Source organism: Elgaria multicarinata, chromosome 2, assembly GCF_023053635.1.
Source record: "Elgaria multicarinata webbii isolate HBS135686 ecotype San Diego chromosome 2, rElgMul1.1.pri, whole genome shotgun sequence".
Taxonomy (NCBI): Eukaryota; Metazoa; Chordata; class Lepidosauria; order Squamata; family Anguidae; genus Elgaria; species Elgaria multicarinata.
The window spans coordinates 140,531,194-140,557,740 of NC_086172.1; the positions used below are offsets into that span (position 1 = coordinate 140,531,194).

General features: G+C 38.8%; 2 protein-coding genes across 4 annotated transcripts in view; one reads left to right on the top strand and one right to left on the bottom strand.

Moving 5' to 3' along the window:
- COCH (cochlin) overlaps window positions 1-17,746 on the top strand; it is a 34,827-nt gene extending 17,081 nt beyond the window's left edge. Inside the window, exons 4-11 of the mRNA XM_063118469.1 lie at window positions 3,859-3,992; window positions 4,789-4,851; window positions 6,893-6,937; window positions 7,026-7,173; window positions 14,052-14,155; window positions 15,243-15,469; window positions 16,007-16,523; window positions 17,129-17,746. Coding sequence (XP_062974539.1) covers window positions 3,859-3,992; window positions 4,789-4,851; window positions 6,893-6,937; window positions 7,026-7,173; window positions 14,052-14,155; window positions 15,243-15,469; window positions 16,007-16,523; window positions 17,129-17,304 — 1,414 coding nt within the window. The 3' untranslated portion in view covers window positions 17,305-17,746. The remainder of the gene's footprint in view (window positions 1-3,858; window positions 3,993-4,788; window positions 4,852-6,892; window positions 6,938-7,025; window positions 7,174-14,051; window positions 14,156-15,242; window positions 15,470-16,006; window positions 16,524-17,128) is intronic.
- A 6,050-nt stretch (window positions 17,747-23,796) lies between these two features.
- STRN3 (striatin 3) overlaps window positions 23,797-26,547 on the bottom strand; it is a 58,734-nt gene continuing 55,983 nt past the window's right edge. For all 3 annotated transcript variants that reach the window (XM_063117766.1, XM_063117767.1, XM_063117768.1), the window contains one exon: window positions 23,797-26,488. In XM_063117766.1, coding sequence (XP_062973836.1) covers window positions 26,319-26,488 — 170 coding nt within the window. In that variant the 3' untranslated portion in view covers window positions 23,797-26,318. The remainder of the gene's footprint in view (window positions 26,489-26,547) is intronic.

A 26,547-nucleotide genomic window follows, 5' to 3' on the forward strand; every position in this document is an offset into this window, starting at 1 on the left:
TTACATTACTTTGACAACACTAGGCCCATTTCAGACAACAGGGACTTGGTGACGTCTCATCTGTGCATAAGTACCTTATGCATATGGATTAGAGGTTTGCGTAACTTGAAGCAAAAACTTCCTATGGGGAAGGTAGAGGGAGGAACTAAGGGTTCCACCCCTTCCGATACACTGTCAACTTGCTCTTACAGGATTATTATTATTGTTATTATTTGGATGTTTTGGAGGGAAAGATAAAAAAAATCCTACAGCTGCTGAGCTGCTGTCCCAGGGATCATAGGATTGCAAGCCTAACTGACTTTTATGGGAGCTGGCATTTGTTTTATCCTTTAATGCCAGATCCGGGTCTTAATGTTAATTGCTGTATTTTTTATTCTATTTTTATATATATATATATATATATATATATATATATATATATATATATTTATATTACATTACATTGCTTTGAGAGTGTATTTTATAAAGCAACTAATAAAATATAACAAATTAATAAATAACAGTTCTGTTGCCCTCCAAATAGCCAATTTCCCAATCCTAAAGTCATTACTTGGAGGTAGATCCCGGTCTCCTGGTCAGTCGAAAGGCAATAGGGATACAGCTTGTGCTGGATGGTGTTACAACCCCCTGAAGACACAGGTCCACAGCTTGGGTGTACTTCTGGATTTAGCCTTGAGCCTGGATGCTCAGGTTTCAGTGGTGGCCAGGAGTGCGTTTGCACAGTTAAAGCTAGTGCACTAGCTGCGCCCATTCCTAGAGATGTCGGACCTGGCCACGGTGACACATGCCTTAGTTACATCCCAATTGGATTACTGTAACATGCTCTAGATGGGGCAATGAGGCATCCCCATATTTACTGTAATGTACAGTTCAGCCCTTAGAGACTTATTCATTTTGCTATAAATTGGCCAAAGTAAAGAGCTATATCAGATTAATGAAGTAGATGGAGAAGAGGGTGGGCATACATAAATGAGGCTGAGGTATTACGGGCAATAAAGCATGCCTATAGAGTCAGAATTAAACACAATAGTAACAAGACTTCACATTTATATAGCAGTTTAAAATGTTCAGAGCACTTCACATGATTAATCTTGTTACAATCCTTGTTATGACTGTATAAGATAGGTCAAGTACGTCCTGATGACTAACTCAGTCTCTTAGCCACTATTTGCACTAGTTGTTTTACATATTAATTATCTCAAATATTATACAAATACAAAAATATGAAAACGTAAAATAAGCCCAGCTAAATAAAGTGCTGAAGCATCAAACCAGTAATACTATTACTGTTAAAAGAAATTGAAGGCAATTGCATTTTGTAGCAATAAAACTGCACATAATCCTTCACTTTCTGAGGCATTCTGACACGGCTATGTAGGCTGAATTTGCCATGTGGCGGATTTTTCATCCCCTACATTGATTTGGTCATTAGAGAAGGTCATGGTTAAATGTCTGAAAGAGACTTTTAGATATTAAAAAAAATGTTTTGACTTCCACATTAGCAGAAACATGTGGTTTGAACTACAGTGATATTCTTTTAAAGCACTTAGATAAGGATACGGTGTGTCGCAGACTTTTAAATTCACTCAATTTTGGGGGGAATGTGGAGTGGATAGGGGAACTTTTCATCTATCACTTTTACAATATTAAATCCATTCCTTGTTTTACTCTTATTTCTGGTACTTTACGACTATCCAGCTCAACTTTTATAATCTCTTATTGGAAACTGCTCCAAGGGTAACCAATTAATTGCAGTTCTTTGCAGCAACAGGATATACATGATTTGGAGGATTCCTTTAGACCTTAATATGTCTCATTATTTAAGTCTTATAAAACCATGTGACAAATACACATGTACCTAGTGACTTGAGAAGTATGAAGGATGTGTACTCACAAATTATTTATTGCTATCCCACAATGCATATTTGGTGGATTTACAAATACATAAAACAGCAGTCTCCTTCCATATCATCCATTTATCATCTATTTTTCACAGAAAAGATTTTTAAGTTAGAATTACACAGTGGAATAGCTTTGGTAAAATATGCTTTGCTTCCCTTCAGCTGCAATCTCATTTTACTTAACACAATACATGAATTGTGTATTGATGTAGCTGAGATATATGTTGGACTCAATGGCCTTGTGGGCCCCTTCCAACTCTGCTATTCTATGATTCTATGATTCTAAGTATAGTTGTATATCCTTTTCCAACCACACCTACTCTTTGCCCAGTTTTTTTGATATAAAGCAGTGTGTCCTGCATCAAACTTGGGGTCTGCTGAAGCAGCAGTCAGTCTGAACAAACAGAAATTTAATCCAGACAAGACAGAGGTGTTGTTGGTTGATATTTTTTCCAATCTGAATGAAGGTATTCCACCTCTTCTGGACAGGATCACAATTTAGGGATTCTTCAGGACTCAGTGCTATATCTGGATGTGTAGTTGCATTGGTGGCCCAAAGTGCTTTCTACCAGCTTTGACTGGTTCTTCATCTGTGATCCTCTCTAGAGAAGGTTGACATACTCTGGACTACATATGGACTACTGCAATGCAATACCACACAATACCATCTGTGTGGTATTGCTTTAAAAAATAACTTGGAAACTACCTTTGGAACAGAATGCAGCTCCCAGGAGGCTAATAGGAACAAAGTGGTCAGCTCATACTACAGCCATTTTACATGAAATGCACTAGTTACTTACCTGGTTCCAGATTAGTGCTGTTATTGATCTTTAAAGCCCTAAATGACCTAGGACTAGATTATGCTAAGGACCACTTATGCTACCCATCAAGCATTTAAAATTGCATCAGAGGCTGTACACTCTGGCACATCATTACTTAAGATTTGATTGGTTTAGTGGCGACAGCACAATTATGGAACAACTGCCTCAAAGAAATCTGGCACACCCATCCTCTTGCCACCTTTAGATGTCCTGTGAATATGTTTATGTTGATATAGTCTATTATGTTCCTTTTAATTGTTTTATTAGTCCTATTGTAAGCTGTCTAGGTAAGATTTTATCTTAGAAATGACGTGTATGTGAATGAAAACACGTAATAAATAAAGGATCCTACACATTTATTTCATGATGCAGTGACTCATAGAAACAGGCCGTTAAGGTCTCTTGCAAATTATATCTCAAACTAAAGGTTATAAAATCTCAATGTTTATCAGCTGACCAAACAATTATGTGCCCATCACAGCTATACTTTAAACTATAGAAGCATAGTTACATTTATATTTGAGTGCATGTGTAATCTCAGAAATAAGGCAATGCATGCCTACAGGCTCACAAGTAAAGAGGATTGGTAGGGAAGAGCGGGGGGGGGGGGGGGAAGCAAATTCAGATGTTTAGTTGCAAAGGTCATGCATTTATTCAATTGATTTGTACCTCACCTTTCTACCAAGAAAATGGCTCTCAAGATGGCTTACAAACATAGATGTATAAAAATGCACTTGAAATAGTAATAAAGGCAGCCCCATATAGGCTACATTCGGACAACACGATAGTCAACAGTGGGGTAGTAATCAACTCAACAGTTGTTTATCTAGGGGGTACTCCCCACACAACATGATAATAATCGTGGTGTGGATTAGGATCAGCGTTGAGTTGATTATTAGTCTACGCTGAGTTGACTCATTCATCTCCCCACTCAGTCCTCCATTAGTATCCCATCAGCCATTACTGTCAAAAATCTATCCTGTTGGCTGGACTAGAGCAGCAGCTGCTGTTTTAACCACTCTTGCTTTGCATCTCTGTGGTTGACAAAAGTTAAGATGAGTCTTTTCCACAGTGTGAAATGTTTTTTGTTGCATTAAAAATACATACTTTTATTTGAAAACCTGTTTTTGCTACAGAGGTGTGATCACCAGCTCAGGTGGACCTGTAAGAGTGCAAATGTTACCTGGACAAGAGAATTATTCTGCAATATACACCAATGGAATCCAATCCCAAGTTCTCTCTAGATGGTCGGCATCATTCTCAGTATCCAGTAAGTGAATTGCATAGTGTTATTATTTTGTCAAATGACTTTAAAATTCTCAGTATAGAAGAAATGTTTATTCCTTTTTCACATGGTTTTATCGCCTTTTTTTTTTTTAGTAGAAACATATTATACTGTTCCTCTTGTGTTATTTGAGGAAGAATTTCAGACAAACTTAATACATAAACTAAGCATTAATCAAATGATTCCCTGTCAAGGAAAGCTTTTCCTACAGGGAGCCTCCTAAGTATTTTCGGCTATGGTGAAAAATTCATACAGGAGTCTATGCAACTGTCAAAACATTGGCTGCTGCTTTGCATTTAAAAATCAGTGCCAACAACAACACATACATATTATTTCTGGACACTTAGGTTACAAATAGTGTGAATAATCACTTCAGAACTACCAGTGTAATAGAAATTCTATTCCATAAGCCATAGGATGTGAGAGATTTTCATAAACGAAAATTACACTGATTACACAGGGGGTGTTAATTTCTTTCTAACCCGTTGATTGGTCAGGACGGGGTTAGCAAGTTACATTCAATTTTCAAGTTAAGGTGCATAATCTCAATGAGTCATAGGTTACATTCCATGCTCCATTGGTTGAAAGTTTTCGTCTTTGTCTGCTAGCACATGATGTCCACCATTAAGGAATGCAAATCTGGCCTGTAGCCACCTGTCGCCACCCTTTGGCAGAGAAGCCATCTTTTAACCCTTGGCACATTACATTCTTAGGCAAGATGAAATCTCTCCCTGCCTCTTATCAATTTCATGAACTTGGTTTATTTTTCAAAATGTAACAGGTGCCAAGCGTGGAGCACTTGAAGCAGCTGGGCGGCCAATTTCAACAGCACGCCCATCTACAGGTGAGACATTTCTTTCAAAATATTTTTTTCCAATTAAGTTTCCAAAAAATTAACTTTTCTGTACTTTTCTAACCCTATCATCATTATTATATACTGTGTATTGGATACAAAGCCGCACGTATGGAAATCTGTGTGAACAGAGGGACCTTACTATTTTCCTGACCTGCAAGAAGTTCAGGTAGTAATTTTACTTCAGACATATGGAAAAGGCAGATACAACTGTTATCATCAGCTTCAGGGCTGGCATGGTTTTCCCCCATTCTAGGATGCCTGTCCAGGAATGATGGAAGTTTTTGCTTCCTAGAATGCCCCCTCATTTTGCCCTTACTCTCAGTGGGATAGCTATGATGGTGGACACGTCTGTTGTTGTCCAGGGAGGACCTCACTCTATGTGCAGACTTCTCCTCATAGGGTCCTATGAGCCCTGGGATGCCCTAGAATTGCACCATAAGTCTCCTAACTGACCCTTCTAACGACTACCTGCTTCTAACTGCCTCTAACTGACTTGGAGTGCTTCCTTTCTATCACCTGCAGATGCTCCTCAACATTCTAAAAGAACTAGGACATTAAAATAGCATTTCTGAGCTGTGCCCTCACTTCCCTCCTATCACCCTGATTGCACTATCTCACAGTGCATGCAAAGGGAAACACAAAGCAGATAATAATTATTTTTCATTCAATATACAGAGATAAAACAAGAAAAAAATCAAGTAATGTTTGTGAAAATGCTAAGATTTGTCCAGAAGTCGCAATTTTGCCAGGGGCAGCTTTCTGTAACACATGTTGCAATCTTGGAAGGAACTGTGCCTGGTGAAATTTTTCCTTACATAACATTTTTGCCTGTGTGCTAGTGCATGGCTAATTGTGATTAGATTAATTGCCTAATTGTGATTTTCTGACAAAGAATTAGGGTGCTTCTAGAGCAAGTTTTGGTAGGGGTTGTCGTATTCATTCAGCACTGAGCCCTATTCAGGCATTATTGAATCCAAGTTCAATAAAAGCACTTTGAAGGAAAGTGCACTAACCCTCACCATTTCCATCACCCTCTACACCTAGAGAATAACTTTCTGAATAGGAGAGCCACAGGATTTGAAATGCTGGAAGGCATAAGGGGTGATGCAGGGGGTGGGATTAGCAAGCTTCCTCTCCTTGCCTGTTTACTGAACCCGTATTCCCAATGAAATAGGGCTTACAGCTATTTTGATACACTGTGTATACAACTTAAAAACTTGGGATGATGCTTAAAAGTGATGCATTCCAGACTAAAAAATATTCTCTGCATGACTTGTGAAAATACCCATACAGCCTGACCCAATGAATTTTTATTCAGATGTAAGAAATTTGAGTTGTGTGACACTTAAAGGTCCACATTCTTAGGCTCTGGACATAGGAACTCTAAGAAGAAATGACAGGAGGGTGAATAATTCCCACTGCATATACCTCCACATAACACCAGCCTGTGACAACACACATGCCATGCTGTTTGCTGACACTGAATGTTTAGTCTGACATGACAGGAGGACAGGATGTGGAAGGTTGGTGTAAAACATTGGACTTGAGCCGTAGAAACTTTGTGTGCTTCCAGATACAGCTGTTATTCCGCCATCAGTCTGCCTCTTTCACAGGAGGGTACAGACATTGTCTTCAACTTGTAACTTTCCCATGTTTCCCCACTGCTTCTTGCTATCTTTTCTCTTACCGCAGAAAATCTGTTAAGACAGAAAATACAGTAAAGCCGCACAATGCCTTTTAGCGGGTAGCGCTTAGGAGCCCTCCATCTGAAAGCATCACCAGGTTCATCTCTCTACTATGTTGTGACACTCAGTGACCTTGAGCCAGTCATTGTATCTTTTAGTCTTGCCTACCTTACATGACCGTTGTGAGGATATAATGGGAAATGCCCCTCCATGGAGGAAAAGCAGGATGTGATTGTGACAATAGCGTAGCCCTTAATGGCTCCTGAATTTAGCTTCACTTTATGGCACATTATGGGTGCAGACTACTTAAATGCCAAGAACCCATTATGTTTATTATTTTTTAGGTAAACGACCTAAGAAGCCTCTTGAGAAAAAGTCTGGGAACAAAGGTAGGAAAGTGCGAAGATGTGTCACACTAAACAAATGTCTAATGTTAATTTGCCCTTAAGTTAATCTAGCTATCTTGGGTGTTCACAGATTGTAAAGCGGATATTGCTTTTCTGATTGATGGAAGCTACAATATTGGGCAGCGTAGATTTAATTTGCAGAAGAACTTTGTTGGGAAAGTAGCAGTGATGCTGGGAATTGGAACTGAAGGACCGCATGTGGGAGTTGTACAAGCCAGGTACCAGAAATATTTCCTATTTGGTATATCACTCCATCTTGGGTACTATATTTTATAACATTGTGCTTAGACTGGCATGATCTAACTAAGAAAGATCTTATATCCAGGTTTCCATGGGTTGGAATAGCCCTTTGTTTGATACAGTGAAGTTTTCAAGCAAAGTTAGACAGTTATCATAAGAACACAAGAAGAGCCATGGGCTGCCCACTCCATTTTCCTGAAGGGGGCAGGCCCACAGCAGGGAACAGCCCTACAACTCTGTCCCAAAGATTATTCCCTCCTGGCTTCAGACTGTATCCACTGCAAAGTTATGTTCCGGTTAGGAAAGTGAGTGAAGTTGGTACTGTAGGCTTCAATCACATAGATACATTTAAATTTATTAAAATCAATGTGTTTTAGAAACCAGATAACCCAGAGGTGCAACCTTAGGTTCCCCTTAGTATGCATACCAAATTTTAGCTGTCAAGGATTCAGGTTCTTGGAGCTATGAAGCTGACAGACACACCGGCAAACTATCTCTCTATCTATCTATATATACTGTTATAGTTTGAATCATGTTTGAACTAGCTAATAATGCCTTGTATCTCCTGTCCATTGAAGATTAAACAACATCCAAGCAGTATATTAATATTACTTCTGCTACTACTATAAAGTAGCATAAAATAAGGAGGAAGAACATACCAAAGCGGCATGCTGAGCTCTGTCTAGTGCAATATACTAATTATTAAGAGTACAGGTGCTTCCAGATGTAGGGGTCTTAGTGCTAACCATTAAAAAGCATTGTGCAGGTATTCTGTCCTTTTCTTCTTAATGGATTTTCTGTGATAAAGAAAAAAAGATGAAGAAGCTGTGGGAAACCACAGGAAGGTTTTGAGTGAAAGATGATGTCATCTAGACTTACCATAAAATTCTATGAACTGGGCAGGACGATGGCATGATAAAAGCCCCATCTGGAAGCCCCCTAGATAGTAGTGTCAATTACCAACTGTTATTACTCTCCACATTTGGCAGGCTCATCTCTTTTTTTTCTTTTTCTTTTTTTTTTTTACATTTCTATACCGCCCAATAGCTGGAAATCTCTGGGCGGTTCATAAAAAATATGCTTGTGGTGTTCTTGGCTATGCATTGCTTGTTATCACAAATAATTCTAATATCTATATAGGTGTCATCATGGTTTGTTGCTAGAGGGCAAGAAGAGAGAGTAGGGTTAGAGGGAGGTGGGCATTGAGAATATGGTGTTGAGTTACCTACAGGGGCTTGTGCAGGAGAATAGTAGAGATCTGAGAAAGGAAAATTAGATATACAGTTTACTGAATCCCTACCCTACGTCTCTGCATACTCTGTCTGGTTTTCCTTGGCCTTCCTTTTGACCCTGGTCATACATTTTCAAACTCTCCTGTCAATCCAAAATGCTTAAGAACTTTGGAAAAAATGATAACTGAAGTTACCACAATGCTAAATTCCACAAAACAAACAAATACTGTGCTTGCTTGCAAACACAGTGTACAGAGATCCCTGGAAGGGCTATTTTATTGTTCAGTAATCTGCTTTTGAAAGTAGTTGTTGAAGTATAGTATACACAAGTGGGACCTGCAACAAAATGTTGCAGTGTCCAGCCACTTAGCCATGCCCTCCTCCACAATGCTCCATTCTGTTTCCCCTCCCATCCAATTTCCTCTTCAAACCAGCGTTCAAAGGTCCCAGAGCTCACCCAGTCTACATTGGGCTGTTATAGTCTGTCCCCCACAAAGAAGTTTCCCCCAAGACTGCTAATACCTCCTTGTGCATGGTTAGTGCCGTTTCGACTACCTAAGAATCCATGCTCACCCTTGAACTTCGTAAATAGAGGGAATGATTGGCCATCCACCACCACACATGCCAAGCATGGCTTTTTCAATGCTGTGATGATCTTAAACTTTAAGGTGATAAATATATGTTTATCACCACATTAGTTACTGACACAGACACTTCAAAAGACATGGGGTGCTTCCAGATGAGGCTTTTACCATTCAATTGTGCTGCTTCACTCACAGAATTTTCCAGTGATTAGCCCTAGGAACTGTCCATCTGGAAACATCTTGGGAGTAATTAACCAAAGCTGGTTTATGAATCAATGTAATGGTTTAAGAAGAATGTAGCACTGAAGAGCAGCTCTATTAGTTTATTTGGATCATAGGCAGATACTTTATACTAGGTCAGACTATTTTCACTTTACTTGGTGCCTGATCCTGTTTTGGCTGGAGGTGCCAGGAATTGAACCCAGGACTTTCTGAATGCAAAGCATGTGCTCTACCACTGAGTTATGTTCCTCAGTTTGAAAGCCATACTTCAGTTTATTGGGGATCTTCATTCAGATCCCTACATCTGGTCTTGTGTGATGGCAAATATCCAGTACTATAACTTCTCTGGCAATTGCTTCTGAGGGAAGAGAGAGAGAGAGAGAGAGAGAGAGAGAGAGAGAGAGAGAGAGAGAGAGAGAGAGAGAGTATACATCTTTTTTTCCTCCCTCTCCTTTAAAAGTTGAACCACCTGGGTGATCCAGAAATGGAGGTTTATTTTTTTATCTGCCACTTCTTTACTCAAAAACATTTTTACTAAATTATGAACTGTTATTCAGTTCTTGTCAACAAAACAATGGTAGTTACTGTGTGAATGAATGGCCAGGGAGAGTGAGAGGGCAGGTTTAAAAATACATGTAAAAGAAAAGAGGCCAAAACATCTGGAAGAATTTATATTGCTTTTTACCAATCTGATGATGAGTTACCACATAAATGTTTCAGCCACAATAGGATTATTCCAATTATGTTTGTGGACTGCACTAGCACCACAAATGTTTCATCCAAGGGGATTAGTGTCATCTATGCTCCAAAAATGAGCAATTCTTCTGAAAACGTTTGCAGAGCCAAGAAAAGCTTTTGTGTTAAAGGGCTAACAGTGGTGGAAAAACACTTAGCAAGAGATTAAGGAAGGGCTAGACTTAAATTGAAAATAGAATTAGTTTGGTTGTGTCTCTGACATATAGCCAGTTGGTCTGGTCATTCTAGTTGTGGCAGTGGGCAGAAATAGCCACAGAGGCCTCAACAGGTGTTTGGAAACAATTTATTGAAGTGAGCCCAATACAGTTTGAGTAAAAAAAAATCTTTCTTTAGGGACAACTGTGAAGTCATGCATATAAACAATCAAGAACTCAAAAATATTTCCCATGAAACAAAATCATGGTGCTCTTCATCATATTTTATCTTCACGTTCAAATTACATGGCTGTTTTTACAGTTGCCCCTAAAAGGGGGCATACACCCAAAACGAATTGAGCTGTGGGGAAAACTACTCATTACACACAAGTGGATGTCTCGGAGCTTGACAGGGAGTATTTAATCCTGTCCTCTTCAAATTGTCACCCCAGCTGCTCTTGCCTCCGTCGGGTTCCAAGCATTTGTTTAGGAGGGGAAACATGTGTTTGGAAAGGGGTGAAAAGTGGATTGGGGGATGTGACAGGCTTTTCCCCCCTCCATGTTGGTGCCACACATCTGGTTTGCTTGTGGTGACTGCTCTCTCTCAGCCTACAGCAATATGTAAGAATAGCTCTGCTGGTCTAGTCCAGTATTCTGTTCACACAGTGGCCAACCAGAATTATTTATTTATGAGATTTATGGATCACTTATATGAAAGAAATTTCCAAGTAATGTACAAAAACAAGTCTTTATGCACAGGGCAACTTACCTTCTTTGGGAATAGACTTTGTGGGAGTTGGCCTGTGACATAGTTGCTTCTGCTGATAGCCATCAAATCCCTGAAGCAAAAGCTAAAAGAAGAAAATTAGGCTGGAAAAAAATAAGCAGGGCAATGAGGCACATCAGTTCTCATTCAAACAAAAACAAAAGCAGATCTAGGAGGAGAAGCAAATAAGTAAAACATGCTGGCTTGAAGCTTGTTGCTACCCAGCCTCAGCCTTCACAACTTTCAGTGGCTCAGAAATACTGCAGCCAACATTTACTTCTTCATTTTGTGTAATGGCTCCATGCCACTCACGTAAACTACAGGTAGCAAAATATAGGACCACAGGAAGCTGCCTTATTATACTGAGCCAGTCCATTAGGCCATCAAGTTTAGTATTGTCTACACTGACTGGCAGTTATGGCTTTCCAAGATTTCAGCCAGGAATTTTTCCAGCTCTACCCTGCATGCAAAGGATGAGCTTTGCCACAGCTTGTTAACCATGAATTTATTTTATGATTTAGGTATATGTATGTACATTTTACTTATGTTTCCTAGCTTTTATATATATATTATTATTATCAACAGCAACAACAACAACAAGCATATCTATTTAAAGGGTAGCAGCTACAAAACATTGGTTTGTAATGGGGATTTTTGAACCATTGTAGGCCTTGGATTAGCAGTTCCCTAATTGCTGTTGATAGGGAGGAGTGTATTGTTGTGGTGGGAGTTTTTTGGAATGCTGCCAAAGACAACATATTTGGTTTCAGCTGTTATGGGCCAGGTTATTACTAGTAGAAAAAATTCTGCTGAACCTGGGACCTTCTGCATATGGCGGTACATCCTAATTACCCACATGTTTAGTTTTTAATTGGTTTTTAATGCTTTATGTGTGTATGTTTTGTGTTTTAGAGTTTTAAATTTTGTATACTTGTTTTTACCTCAATTTTAGAATTTCTGTAAACCGCCCAGAGAGCCCTGGCTATGGGAGCGGTATATAAGTTTAATAAATAAATAAATAAATTCTGCATGCAAAGGCCCTGCTGAGTTATGCCCCTCCTAGGGAATGTGGCAAGTATGAGTAGCAGGCAAAGAGGGAGGCTAGATATTCAGTATAGTTACCAGTCACTCGAGGTGTCAGCACAGTCAGAAAGGGTTAGAAAAGTATAGCTGTAGTGCGGGAATTCCCTCCAGAGACTTGGCTTGAGAAGTTAAATTAGTGACGCTCCAAATGTAGTTAATGGTCTTTCACAACTTGCATACCAAATAAGAATGGATTGAGGACTGCTTCCCAATTACATTCGCTAAGGAACCCTTAAGCATAACATTGCAGCTAAAACAATGGCCTGGGTCGCACAATCACCATGGCTTAAATAAGTCACGGTGGCTTGCTTAAGCTGCAGTGCACGCTGGGCGTCATTTTTGCCTACTTCCCTGCCCTGAAACAGCTTGTCAGGCCATGGGCTATTTGAGTGTTGTTTTCCCCACAAATAAGCCATGCCTCTCAGGTTTGGATGTCATATCAAATGGCGCCTGGCACACGCTATGGCGCCTGGCACACGCTATGGCTTAAACAAGCAACAGTGGCTTGCTTAAGCTGTGGTGATTGTGCAAACCAGGTCACTTTGAGCTCTCTTCTATCTACAACACCACTGTGCTTTGACACCTTTGGTAGCCAAATGCCCTAAAAAAATTAAATATCTTCTAGATAAACTTTGGAATGTAGTGAAGTTTTATAAAATTCAAAATCAGGAACATACAGTCCCCATTTTCACATACTTTGTGTGATGTTGTTGTCTGCTCAATTGTCTTGTGTGTTATGGTTTTTGTGAGAAATTGACTTGGTTCACACATAGCGAGAAGCCACCATGGGTGAATTTCCTCATAGGGCTACTGTTGTGGTGGCCATTTTGAAAGTTTGAGGTGCAGTGGGGGCCTGACATAGCTTCTCATTTTGTGCAAAACCAGCAAGGATGGGTTGTCAGTGTGGTTGACAAACCACTCAGTACCCATGGATTGTTTTAGGGTTTCAGGTGGTTTGTCAATGACCCCCACAATCTACCCTCATAATGAGAAACTATGGTGCACCCTTCCATTCCCCGAATAACTAAAATGGTCGCCACAACAAAAAATCCCATAGGGAAATTCACCCATGGTGGCTTCTTGTTAAATGCAAACCTGGCAATTATGTTGGCCACATGTGTAGGTATGTGTGAAAGATTTTGAGAGGACTGAAAAGAACCAGTTTTCCTCCTTCACCATCCTCTCACACAGGCATGTATACAAGTAGCACAATGTGGCATTAGTAAATTACAAGACACAGAGCTGGGGAGCTTGGTGGGTATAGAGGAGACATGTGAAGACCTCTTCCATTGTGCCTATGGAAGCACATGGGAAGCAGAAGAAAATAAGACTTGGCTGAGTACCTTTGAGATTCTCCACAAGCAGTTCCTACATCCACAGGGCAGATGGCTCATGCCCGAGTTTCTTTCGCAAGTAATTTTTTATTGGAATCCTGTACATACTTACTTGAGAGTAAGCACCATTGAATTTTTGAGTTAATATGTGTAGGATCAAGCTAAGTTAATGAGTTATAAGTCACAGAACGTGAAAGACAACTGTTTTTAATTGAATTAAAGGGTTTTAAATTCTATTATAGGGTTTCCCCTCTCATTTAAGAGACACGGGACTGAATGCAGTGCTGTTGTTCCATTGATGGATCTGCTTTTGTCAGCAAAACTGGAAGGGGGCAATTCCCCCTGCTTCTCGCATATCCTCAAAATCAGCTCCAGAACAATGAAAAATCTTCTGGCGTAGAATTTCAGGTGGTGTGGAGGGCTGCATGAGAGGTGACATTGCATTTAACCCAAAGAAAATGTCATCACTGATAAAGTGACATTTCTGGAAATGGCCAAAGATTGTAATATACTTAAGTAGGTTGTGATCTCAGTTCCCTTGTTCTGAAATTATAGTTGTAGCAAAGTTTGAGGATTGCAGATATGCCTTTGCCTTTAGCCTAAGGCTTGAATGTGATTCTGTATTGGATATGAAACTGACAGAAATGGCAATAGTATAATCAGTCTTTAGAATAATAATATATAATTATATAATGTCATTGGAAAGCCAAAGTATTAATTTTAGTATGTTCTGTTGTTTTTATAGTGAACATCCCAAAATTGAATTTTACTTGAAGAACTTCACTGCATCCAAAGATGTCTTATTTGCAATAAAAGAAATAGGTTTCAAAGGAGGCAACACCAATACAGGTAAGTACAAGCCCAGGGAGACAAATAATAATAAGTTTTTAGAATAATTGCCTGAGTGTACTGAGTGAAATGGGACTTTCCCTTCCTCTCGTCTCCTCCCTACTATAATAACTCCCCCAACTGCTCTACAAGGCCCTCAACTCTCCAGAACAAATTGTGATGGTGTGGAGTATGAAGAGGAATCACCTCCCTCCCTATTCCACTGATGGAAGCCATTCTGTTGGTGGGAAGGAATGATTAGACTAATCCCTATGTAATTTATCTCTCTTGACTGAAAAACTCTCTTATTTGAGCTGTTTGCTCAACAAAAAAATATTTTCTGAAATTAAAATAATTTTATGTAACTTACTCCATGGTAGAAATAAAAAAGCTTTTTCAAAGAAAAAGTGACCAATTGTAGGCAGTCATCTGTACATGGAAAAAAGTCTTTAGGTGAAAAGGAATAGGCAATGTGGTGTCCGTGAGCACCAATGCATCCCTGAACACCATTCTTGGCACCTGTCAAAGTGTCCACCTCACCTACTTTTTTTTTTTTTAAAAAAAATAACAACACATTTTCCTACTGGCAGGTGGGATTGCTGTGAGATAGACTTTTGTTGGTGCTGAAATCTGTGGCATCAAAGAAGTTCTTTAATATGTTGGGGCTCAGATCCAACTTATGCCTTGTACTCCGTTTTTTGGGGCAAGTTACTTATTTGCCATGCCTCCCATGGCAGCCATTTTGTGGTGGTGCCCACCACAATTTCTCAAATTGCCAGATCTGCCCACTGCTAAAAAAGGTTGCCTACTCCTGATGTAGAGAAATCAATATTGCTCATCAATCCCTTGTGGTGTTGTGCAGGGTCAGTGTGTGATCCCTGCTTGAAATAAAGTTTTATAAATCTTGGTTGAACAGCTAGGAATGTAGTGGCAATTTATGGGTACATGCATTGCGGTGCACCCTTCGGAACCCTGCCAATTAATTATTCTTACGTTCTTGGTCTGTGAAGTCTCTGTTTTAGATGTCAAACTACAGTGACCTGTTTTCAATAGTAATGAAAGTTGATAATTAAAAGCAATTTCCCCCTCCTCTCTCCTTACATATTAGGCAAAGCCTTGAAACACACAGCCCAAAGATTCTTTTCTGTTGAAAATGGGGTACGCAAAGGCATTCCTAAAGTCATTGTAGTTCTCATAGACGGCTGGCCATCAGACGATATAGAAGAAGCTGGTATAGTGGCCAGAGAATTTGGTGTTAATGTATTCATTGTATCCATTGCAAAACCTACCACTGAAGAACTTGGGATGGTTCAAGATCTTGGCTTTGTTGAGAAGGTGAGAAGGGAATTTCCTAAATTGTCCCATTGTGTCTGGGCTTGGTTTGCAGCAGGAAGTGCCTTCATTAATCTTCTGACAAGTTCCCCAACTAAAAAATCAGCATGTTATAACCCTCATTGTTGCCAAGATAGTGTAAAAAATAAGACAGTGTTAGTAAACAGCTCTGAGAGCTAAAATCTAAGGAAGGGAAAGGAATGCCACAAGATTGAGTGAGTAGACAATGGGAGTTGTTAGTAATTATAAATTATGCAACTAGAAATATGGAAGAGGTACGTCTGTGATCCATTCAACACAGCAATCACAATTGCAATGGGTAAGCTATCCTGGGGAAGTAAAGCATTTTTTCCAAGCATTAAATTGTGCTTTTGACTGCTAGGAACATGTGTAGTTTCTATAATAGACATTCATTCTCAAGGGATGATATGAGTACCATGCATCACACCCTCCCCAAAAAATGTGATTTCATAGAAAGGTAAAATCACTTCATTAGTAGACTTACCAAAATCCATGGCTTTTATTTTGCTTTTAAAACAGGCTGTTTGTCGAAATAATGGTTTCTTTTCCTACAATATACCAACCTGGTTTGGTACTACAAAATATGTGAAACCCCTCGTTCAAAAGCTCTGTGCTCATGAACAAATGTTATGCAGCAAGACTTGTTACAATTCCGTGAACATAGCTTTCCTGATCGATGGTTCCAGCAGTGTTGGCGACAGCAACTTCCGTCTCATGCTTGAATTTATCAGTAATGTTGCCAAATCATTTGAGATCACAGATATTGGTGCCAAAATTGCAGCAGTTCAGTTCACTTATGATCAGCGCACTGAGTTTAGCTTTACAGACTATGTCACAAAAGAGAAGGTTCTATCTGGTCTTCGTGGAATCCGCTACATGAGTGGTGGTACTGCTACCGGAGATGCCATTACCTACACAACCAGAAATGTGTTTGGACCTGTAAGAGATGGACCCAACAAAAATTTCCTAGTGATTTTGACTGATGGTCAGTCTTATGATGATGTCCGAGGACCTGCTGTTGCTGCTCATAAAGCAGGTAAATGATTGACTACTCTCTGGTCATATAAATTACATCATACCTCCATTTCAAACCTGTTGTTATAATTTTAGAGGACAGTTCTAATAAGTTGAATGCAAGTGAAGTTGTAGCTATACAATCAGTTTAAACAAGGTTGACTGCTATAGCTTCTCCCAATTCATTTGGGAATTGTAGTTTAGTGGAGGGTCAAGGATTCCCATAGAACTACATTTAGCAAGATTCCTCGGAGTAGGTAGACTGTAACATCTTATGGTTTGAGCAGATGTAAATAATGGGGTAAATATGACTTATTGAAACTCATCACTTTTGGATGTGCACTTAACAAAGACTTCCACTGTGTCAGCTTGCCTCACTACATGTTTGAGATACAACAATCATTACATCTGATCCAGAATCCAAAATACTTTTTCTTCCCTAGTGCTTTGGCATTGTTTTATAAACTAGTTTACAGAATCCATCATAAGTAGTTTAATAACCTCTTTAATAGCTTTTATGTAGAACAGTGCCTTTGACATCAACCTTATAAATGAAAAGAATCTAGAAGCAGTTGTCATGTCTACTTGAACTTTTAAACAGTGCTCTTCCTTAACAATTTGTTGTAGGTATCACCATCTTCTCTATTGGCATTGCTTGGGCTCCACTGGAGGATTTAAAAGATATGGCATCTGAGCCTAGGGAAACACATACCTTCTTCACAAGAGAATTTACAGGACTGGAACAGATTGTTTCCGATGTTACTAGAGCCATTTGCAGAGATTTCATGGAATCCAAACAATGAATGGAAGGCGGAAGATAATTCTAAGCACACCAGGAAAGCCAACGAGGTCTCTATCTAGAGCAAATGATGTTCTGTTATTCTAGCACACAAAGTTGCAACATCTTGGATTTGCTTACAAAGGGCAACTGTTCTACTTTGTTTAGGCAGAACTTCTATTGAAGTCAGTGCAAGTTTTGCTTGAATACATAGTAAGTAGAGAATTTGGCCAAGTTACCATGTATATGTATATTTAATATTCCTCAGTTAAAGTTTAAAGTGATGCAGATCTTATAGTTAACATTACCTGATATCCATTTTATGTATAGAGAGAAAATATACAGCTGCTCCTGGCATTAAATGCTGTTACCTAATAAGTCTCCTCACCAATTAAAATGACAATAATCTGAGATACATTGTATCAAGTGTAAAAGAATTTACTCAAGAATGCTGTCAACTATGCTGAAAAAAAATTTGGTGAGTCAAAATCAAATATGTTATCAACATTACACTTGCATACCAGCTACTAATGCTTAAAGGATTGTATACAGCCTGACTGACAGACTACAGTAAATAGACTAAAAAAGTAATTCCTTTTTAGTTTTACACCAAAGATCTCACCAAACTGGCCAGGTCTGGATTTCAAAATAATACTTTGGTCATGTTCATCTTGGGAATGACTTGTACTATTTGAAGAATTTTAAAAAATTATGAATTGTAACATCCTCCTTGCACACATGACTTTTTTCAAACTTCTGTAAACTCTTAGCTTTAAGCTAAATTAGTACCACTAATTTGAATGGGACTGAATCAATTTTAAATCCTGATTCTCTAGCTTGAATTATCTATGGATTGGGCTGTAAATAACAATTACCTATAATCAACTACAAATTTCATTTCCCCATACTAGGTTATATTGGTTGTAAAATTACAAGTAGTTATGAGGGTATAAAAGGGATCGTGTTTATCTAGCTTTAAGCCATTTTTTGAAAAATAATAATTGTCAATATATTACACTAAATATGAATGGCAAGAATGCCTACTATTTTTCATTCGCATTACCCTAACGGTTCTTCGCATTTTTCTTTAGGGTATGAACCAATCAGGTACTCCCAAGGGGAAAAATAGCTTCATTCCAATTAGTAGCTTTAATCATAGAGCCTTTTTAATATGGAAAATATGCATTCTTTACATAACAGCTGTTCTTCATGCTATAATATTTTTAGGGACTCCAGAACTGTAGTATGGCATAAGTCATAAAGCAATAATAATGAATACAGCTATTGGTATCTAACTGCTGAATCATCACAATAAAACAAAAAGTTAAAATATTACATTTCTTTACATGCTTTTAAAAAAGTCCAGTACTACCAAAACTATAACTGCATACAATAGCTGCTACCACATGATGATCATGTTAATGTTTACTAGCTAATTCATTCACATATTTGGAGCCCCGTAAGTCCCTTCAAAATTCTCTTGCCCATCTATCCCAACCTTCATGTATGTGGTAGAGTCCAACCATGAAAGCTTATGCAACAATAAATGTATTAGTCTTTAAGGTACTACAAGACTCTTTGTAGTTCTTCCCAGAGATGTTTTGCACTGTTCACTAAAGGAGAAGTTTCACAGCCAGACGACATAACTTGTTGCTTTAAAATATTTAATTGTCATGGGTGTTTATTCATGTTAGTAAACCAGAGTTTTGGAAATGCTGCGTGTTTTCTGACAAAATGTCTTTTAAAAACATGACAATTTAATTGTATATAAGGTGTATTTGTAGGGCAAAAGTATCTGTGATCAATACTCACTCACCCCAAAGTGCTTGACAAACACGTTCATATCCTAGTGTGGAAGAAACTGCTCTTTCAGCATGCACCAGAGTCCCTAGTGGAAGAGCAAATATTAAGAGGGAAGGGAAATGATCAATTGCATGCATACTGCAATTCTGCAGGAGCACAGAAGTGCAACTGTGGCAGTAGATGCACAATGAATTCCCATGCTGCCTGAGGAATTTTGGGAGTTGTAGAAGTTCTTTCTGTCTAAAATGCATAGCATGGTGTCCTTACTTTGAATAACCTTGTGCAACTCAGACATCACCTTTTCTTAGTGCAGAATCTAGACAGCAGAGACACAGATGTTTTGTAATGCAACGCACACAGAGATGTTTTTAGTGCCAAGCACACAGCCCTGCCAGCCATATTATTGCATTCCATAGAAAAAGGGAAATGGCAACACATTGTAACTCTATTAGCCAAAAAAGGAGATGTCTCCCACTCCAACAAACATATTGGTATAAAACCTCACAAACAGCTAAGAAAAGTTCTGAGCCTCTGAGTATAGGGGAGCATAAATATGGAGCTGCAATTAAAACAAATCCATGCCTACAAACACCTGGTGAGGAAATGCACAACAAACAGTTCACCTAAGTTTAATTTGGCAAAACATGCCATATTGTTGGGTGTGGGGTAAGATCTATAGGAAGATTATGTCTCCTCAAGAGACTCAAAAGGTTCCCAATGGTCATCTAAAAGCTCCGTCCGACCAGCGTTTTACTGCACACTCTTTACTGGGCACTCATGGATTACTCACATGACATTGTCTGCTTCTCATGCATCTTCCACCCCTTCTGGCCTCTGTTGTGCCGCAAAAGCCCCCAGAGAAAGTCTGGTTGCTGCTCTCCCCAACCGGACTGAATGTGGCTAATTACTTCCTATTTTCAGGAAGCAACGTTGGAGTGACATCAGAGAAGCGACGGGAGCCACATGTTTGACCTAGATGTGATGGGGCTTTAAGCCTGAGTATCTAATTTTTGTTTCGTAAAAATATTTTGGAGATAGGAAATAGGTAAGGGGATGCTGAGGAATGTTCAGTGGTGTATTTTATTAAGCACATTATAAATATGTGGTTTGGTGTTTAAAATATTTTTAGAAGGTTGTTTCCCTGATACAGAGACGAAACAACACAGTGAGTAATAAGGGTTTTTTTTAACAAAGGAAATTATCCTTAAACAATTATGTACAAGGTCACTCACTCTTACCAGCAATAGCATAAATGTTGTGGATTATTCACAATGTAAACTCCAAATATTTACATTTGATCAGTGAAATACTGTATACTCCTGCTATTTCTGTTCAGTTACAAACATTTTGATAAGATGTTAACAGGCAGGATCCAGTTGACTGCTGCATTCTCTCATCCCTACCTGCATGGACTGCAATAAGGAGGACTCCTCACTGGCAACCTTCCTGCAAGCTCTCATGGGAGGACTACATGTACTTAACATTATGCATAAAGGGCCAAACTGATCAGCCCTATTTGAACCAAACTTGAATAGTTAGCGTGATTGCAGCCTACCAGTTAAGAAGTAAGGATCACTTTGTGCGGACACACACACTGCAGTTAAATGCATGGTCACCTCATTTAGACATTACAGCAGACGCACAGAGGTAGGACGTAATTCCAGTATCCCAAACATGCATTTTGTATATATACTGAATATGTCCACATAGAAAAAGCTTGCTGTACTTCAGTCAGCCTTATGTTAAGTCCAGTTTCTAACAAAACAAAAATTTCAAACAAATCTTTTACCAACACACAAATAACATTTGAATAGTGACTACCAACACCACAAATAGTTTCCTCTTACTTTTTGCTCTGATATATCAGACAACTGCAGTGCATTAAAAGAAAATTTATGCACAAATTTTCTTTTTAAGAAAATTTCTTTTTAATTTTCTCAAGTTAAAGGAAGCCAGATTCCGGCTGGACATCAGGAAAAACTTCCTGACTGTTAGGGCAGTGCGACGGTGGAATCAGTTACCTAGGGAGGTTGTGGGCTCTCCCACACTAGAGGCATTCAAGAGGCAGCTGGACAACCATCTGTCAGAGATGCTTTAGGGTGGATTCCTGCATTGAGCAGGGGGTTGGACTAGATGGCCTTGTATTCCCCTTCCAACTCTGCTATTCTATGATTCTATGAAAATGGTTTGCCAGTGAAAGAATGTTTCTGTATGTCCTATTGTTCTATATATGGAATTTAAGCCAATATATCAGCTTTTAATTTTATAGTATTGTGAACAAAATTATAATTTCAAGGTAAGCAGATAAAAATAAAGCAAATGTCTTGATCTGCTGAGGTAAATTCTCATGCAGGAATAGATCTCTGAACACCTTATACACACAGAGAATATATGCTAGTGTGACACACAAAACAATCTAGTTACATCACTCAAGTAGAAAGACATACTAGTTCAAGGGCATGTCTACACCAACCCTATATCCTGGGGTAGTCCTTGGATCATCCCTGTGTGTCCAAATGGTGCACAGGGGATCCTGGGAGCAACCCGGGATGACCAAGGACTTTACAGGGGATATAGGGAACCAAATCCAACTTTTCCAGTCCCAGGACTGTCCCTGTGACTGTTGCTCCTGGGTCCTCCCGTCATCCCCGCATGTAGTAGGGACTATAAAATGGGCACTGAGCTGCACAGGGGCAGTCTGTGCCCAACAGGAGTGGGAAGCAGGGTTGGGTTTTGTTTTTACCTTTTTTGCGGAGTGTATTTTACCCATCCCCCAGCCTTCCCAATTGCTGTTACCTGCCTTTCACGGTGCCTGGCTCTGCTCCATCGTGAAGCCATCAGAAATCATTCTCTCACCTCTGCAATTGATCCAAAGGTCTGCGGTTACTAGTCAGAAATGAAAGTGGGTGGGGGCCACATGGGGCAAGCTGGAATAGCAGGCAGAGAAACAGCCAAGGATACTTTTAATTGGTATTTTTGTTGCCAGTAAACCACTGGCAGAGAGCAGAGAGCCTGGCAGGCAATTTGAGCCTAAGGACACTACATTGGGAACCCCAAGCTTGTATGTCCTTGCTTTCAATTCCTTCAGAACAGAGTGAATCATTATCTGGTCATGTCCTGATGCACTGCACAGTACAAGGCCGCAGGACTGGTACAAAGGGATGCTTGGTTCATATCTTCTGGAGTTGCACCTTGGCCTTGCTCTCTCCATTTTAATTCAGGTATTGCTGAATTGGTAAGAGTGACATGAAAGCGGCTTTTAGAGCACTGCAGAGAGGAAGATCTTTCATTCAAACTCTTACGGCCACTGGGGCTTTTATGTTCTTTGATATAAGATGCACAGCTAAACTGTTGCAAAAAGATAAAGTCAGAATACAAACATAGCACAAGCTTGTCCTTGCGCTAAAGAAGCATAGAATGGACTAGCCCTATATTAGCTGTGTATTTCAGAGTTCTGCCCAGGAAAATCCAGTAGTATATAGAAATAGAACGTAATAGCAAACTAAGTGTTTAAAAGTCATGGAACATAATTGGTTATGTCCCTTGTTCTGTTCATGGGGTGCGATAAAGGCCTTTTTGGTCCTACTCCTGGCACAAGCTGTACTTCCTCTTACCGGTCTGAATCAGTGGAGAATTTAATGTTTCGGAGAGGGGAAAGAATTGTTTACCAATTTTTAAACGCAAAAACAGTGTATAAAGCCTTGGTTCTACTTTTTAAGTTTCTCAGAAATACTATAGCAATGTTAATGTCAGATAGCCACACCTTTTTCTTAACCAAACACACAAAACAATGAACTTGTTTATTACATGTAATTTAGGGTACAAATTATTGCACTTTCTACCCTTAACATTGCCTTGGATGCGCTACCAGTACTGTTAAAAATATCAATTACATGAACAGACTTCCATTGCGCAACAAGATTTCCTCTTGCTCTGGACAGATTTGGAGGTATGCTGGGGAATCCTTTCCATTGGACAGCACTGGATATAACCTCAAGGGAATTACATCTAGTTATTGAGGAAACTGGAGCTATTTCACACAACCTGACTTGAAATAGTCATGGGATTATTTTGGTATAGTAATTCTATTGAGTTGTATTCAATAATCCCCTTCCCGTTTCTGAAAAGTCTTTGATCTAGTACAGGCCTCTGCTAATAGAAGAGGAGGGGATTTCCCCCCCTTCTTGCTGCAACAGAGTATGTCATCTTCCATGTTGTACTGGAGGATTTCCCCAACCATCTGGAGCAGATGGATGTGGGAGAATGGGTGGTAGGGTGAGAATTGGCAGAAATCCCCTTATGTTAATGGAGCCCTCTACTGGCTCAAAATTTACCTCAATCCATTATTTTAGATATTTATTTGTCCATGTGCCCTCAAGCAGAAAGAATACAATGGTTTAGAAACTTTAAATAAATAAGATTTAACACACACACACACACACACACACACGTATGCCTCTTTCCCCATTTTTAATACAATTTAAAATAAGAGCACAGTTTATGTTTGGCAATGTTTATTAAAGAATCACATTTCGTTTAAGCGTTAGAATGCAGCAGTCTGGAAAAACTGCTAGAAACAATGTTTGACTTAAGAAAAGGCAATTATGTAATTACTTCCAATAAAAATAAAAATACACACACTCTTGCCTGTTAATTAGTGAATGCTTCAGACTGGGAAAAAAACCAAGAGTGCAAATCAGAACAGTTTAAAAAAAATAAAAAATCCTACACACACAAGTCTTGAAAGCCTCACCATGATATCAGTGGTCAAGGGTGGCATTTCCCCTTTTATTTACAATATAAATTTAATGCATCACATTGTTTGCAATGATGCTGCTTTAAAAAAAAACACCCACCAAAGTTATATGCAATATATGATTACATTACTCTGTCAAGGGTACATTACTACCTTTTTGTTTTCTTCCAGTTCAATCCGAGATACATTCTCTTTACTAATCTAGATGTAAAACATGGAAACACAGTTGCCACTCTTTATAAGAACATCTTCCAAGAACCAATAATGTGCTTAGTTACTGTGCCATTGTTTCAAGAAACACCATTCTTCATTTGTACTGTACTGATTTTTCTCTTTAAAGAATGGGGCCATTTGTAAAAATAACCTATTGATGAAAGATGTGCTGCAACAGAAAATAATTGATATTGCACAGACTCTATCAACTGCTGTGCCATAAACAGTCACAGACATCATTTTATGTAAGGGGAAGGGGGATACATGAAAAAGCTATTTAAGAATCACCATACTTATAGGTGATGACAAGCCTACAATTTTCCTAAGGTCATACAATCAAATTGTATCTAAAGCTGCAATCCTATACATATTTACCTGGGAGTAAGTTTCAGTAAACCAATTGGGCTTACTCCTGGGTAGACATATAGGATTGCATTATAAGTGTGTCCATATGGTGAGATCCCAAAAAACAAAGCAAAATTGAAAACAGAATATAATAATGGTTGCCTTGCCATTATTTCCTATTTTAAAAATAAATATCAGCAAAAGAAATACTCTTGAAACAAGTTCTTATAAGGGAGTGGTGCTGTCAGAAATGGTTGATAAATATTACAAGTGTTTGAAAGCAATGCAATTTAACTAAAATGTGTAAAATAATACTTTGTTGCTAGATTTAAAACCATCATTTCCCAATTTAGTTATTTGGAGAACATAATGACACTTAAAAGTTTGCAACACAAAATATAGCCAACAGTAACATACAGGTACACCATTTAGTATTTATTATATGCATTTTATATACATTTTTTAACAGCTGTACTTTTGCTATGTTGTACAATCTTAAAAATTTGCTGATTCATTGCTTGTAAAACAGAAAACTTACAAAACTCATCAAAACTCGCAAACTGATCAGAAAGATTTTTGTGGAAGACTAGAAAAAATACTTTATTGTCTTAAATCATGCAGTTACACAAAAAAAAATCTTTTAGTTACACCATAAACTGAAGCACATCTGAAAAAAAATCAAAGCAGGGAATAACTTTTCCAAACACGGCCAATTTCTGACTCTTTGATTCAACTACTTTTGCATTCTATTTGAACTGCAAATAAAACATTTTCACTCCAAAAGTTCTGTAACGACTTTCTGGAATTAACTTTACTCCAGACACTTAACTGGAAAAAAGTTTATCTGTAACTTTAAAAACTATTACATGTCCCATTTTTAGTCTATTTTAGACTGTTCAAAGAGTGCCATAATAGATATACAGGGCCCCTTAACACGCTACATAAAAAGAATATATAGTCCAACAAAAGTGAAATAAATAATAGGCCATTAGCCAGATGGGTAATCCTTGATAAATAATCTCGTAAATACAGTAAGATGTACAAAATATCACATAGTGATAGGATGCCAAGATTAATTTTAAAAGTTCATTGGGAGGGCTGGGAGGTGCTTAGTTCCTTTATGTTTCTTTTACACACTTCTGTACAGTCCTTTAGGAAGCTGGTAATGCAATGAAGATGAATTCGCATCCTGGAGGAAGGACTGAGCTGAGCTTTGTTAGGCAACAAAGGGAACCGTGTGGTTACAGGACAGCGGGCCAGCAAGATCTCTGCAGTTTAGGGTACTATAATGCCGAAAAAACATCATTCATACAATCTTGAGCACTGTTGTGACAGGCTAAATATATAAAAGACATATAAAAACTAGAATTTTATCCAAATATTTTGTGCAACTAATGCTAAATATTTTAAGTTAATTCCTTTTTCTTTAAAGCAAAATAAAAGTTTAAAAGAGGAATCTGTGGCATTTGCCTGATAAACAGAAGTTACTAAGAGATGCAAAGAAAGCTACTCTTGGAGCTCACTCCCACCCCACCCCCACCCCCACAAGAGCACCACATTCCTAACCCTAAGGCAGCACACAGAGTCCAAAATAAAAGTCTTTAATAAGATCCGACTCCACGTTCGTTTAAAGACACACCTAAAGAACAGACAAACGCGCAGTTCATATCCAGTCAAGGCTACAAATACTGGTTTGCTTCCCCACCCACCCCCAAAATACAGTAATTACAGTTAAATGAATCAGCCCAGCATTATTCACGAGATCGTGATTTGACCAAATTATCCCTGCCCCAAGCACAGTCTCTGCTGAGGCTGGTCACATGTAGTGTCTCATCAGCAACCTTTTCAGTGATGGCAGTGACGCATTCCCTCTTTTTGTCCTGGCAAACCTGCTACATAGGATGCAGGTTTGCTTTGTTATGTCACACAAATACTTTGGCAAGGGCATCAGCTCCTGCACTGGCAATATATGCTTTCGATGGATGAAAAGCTACGTCGTAAATGGATTCATCCAACTTTTTTCTATGTGCTGTTATTTCTTGCACACACGTTTTGCTGTCCAAATTCCATAATCTAATAGAACAGTCATGGCCTGAATGAAGAGAAAAACAGAGTTAGGCTTTCAGTCATAACAAAAAATGCTTTACAACA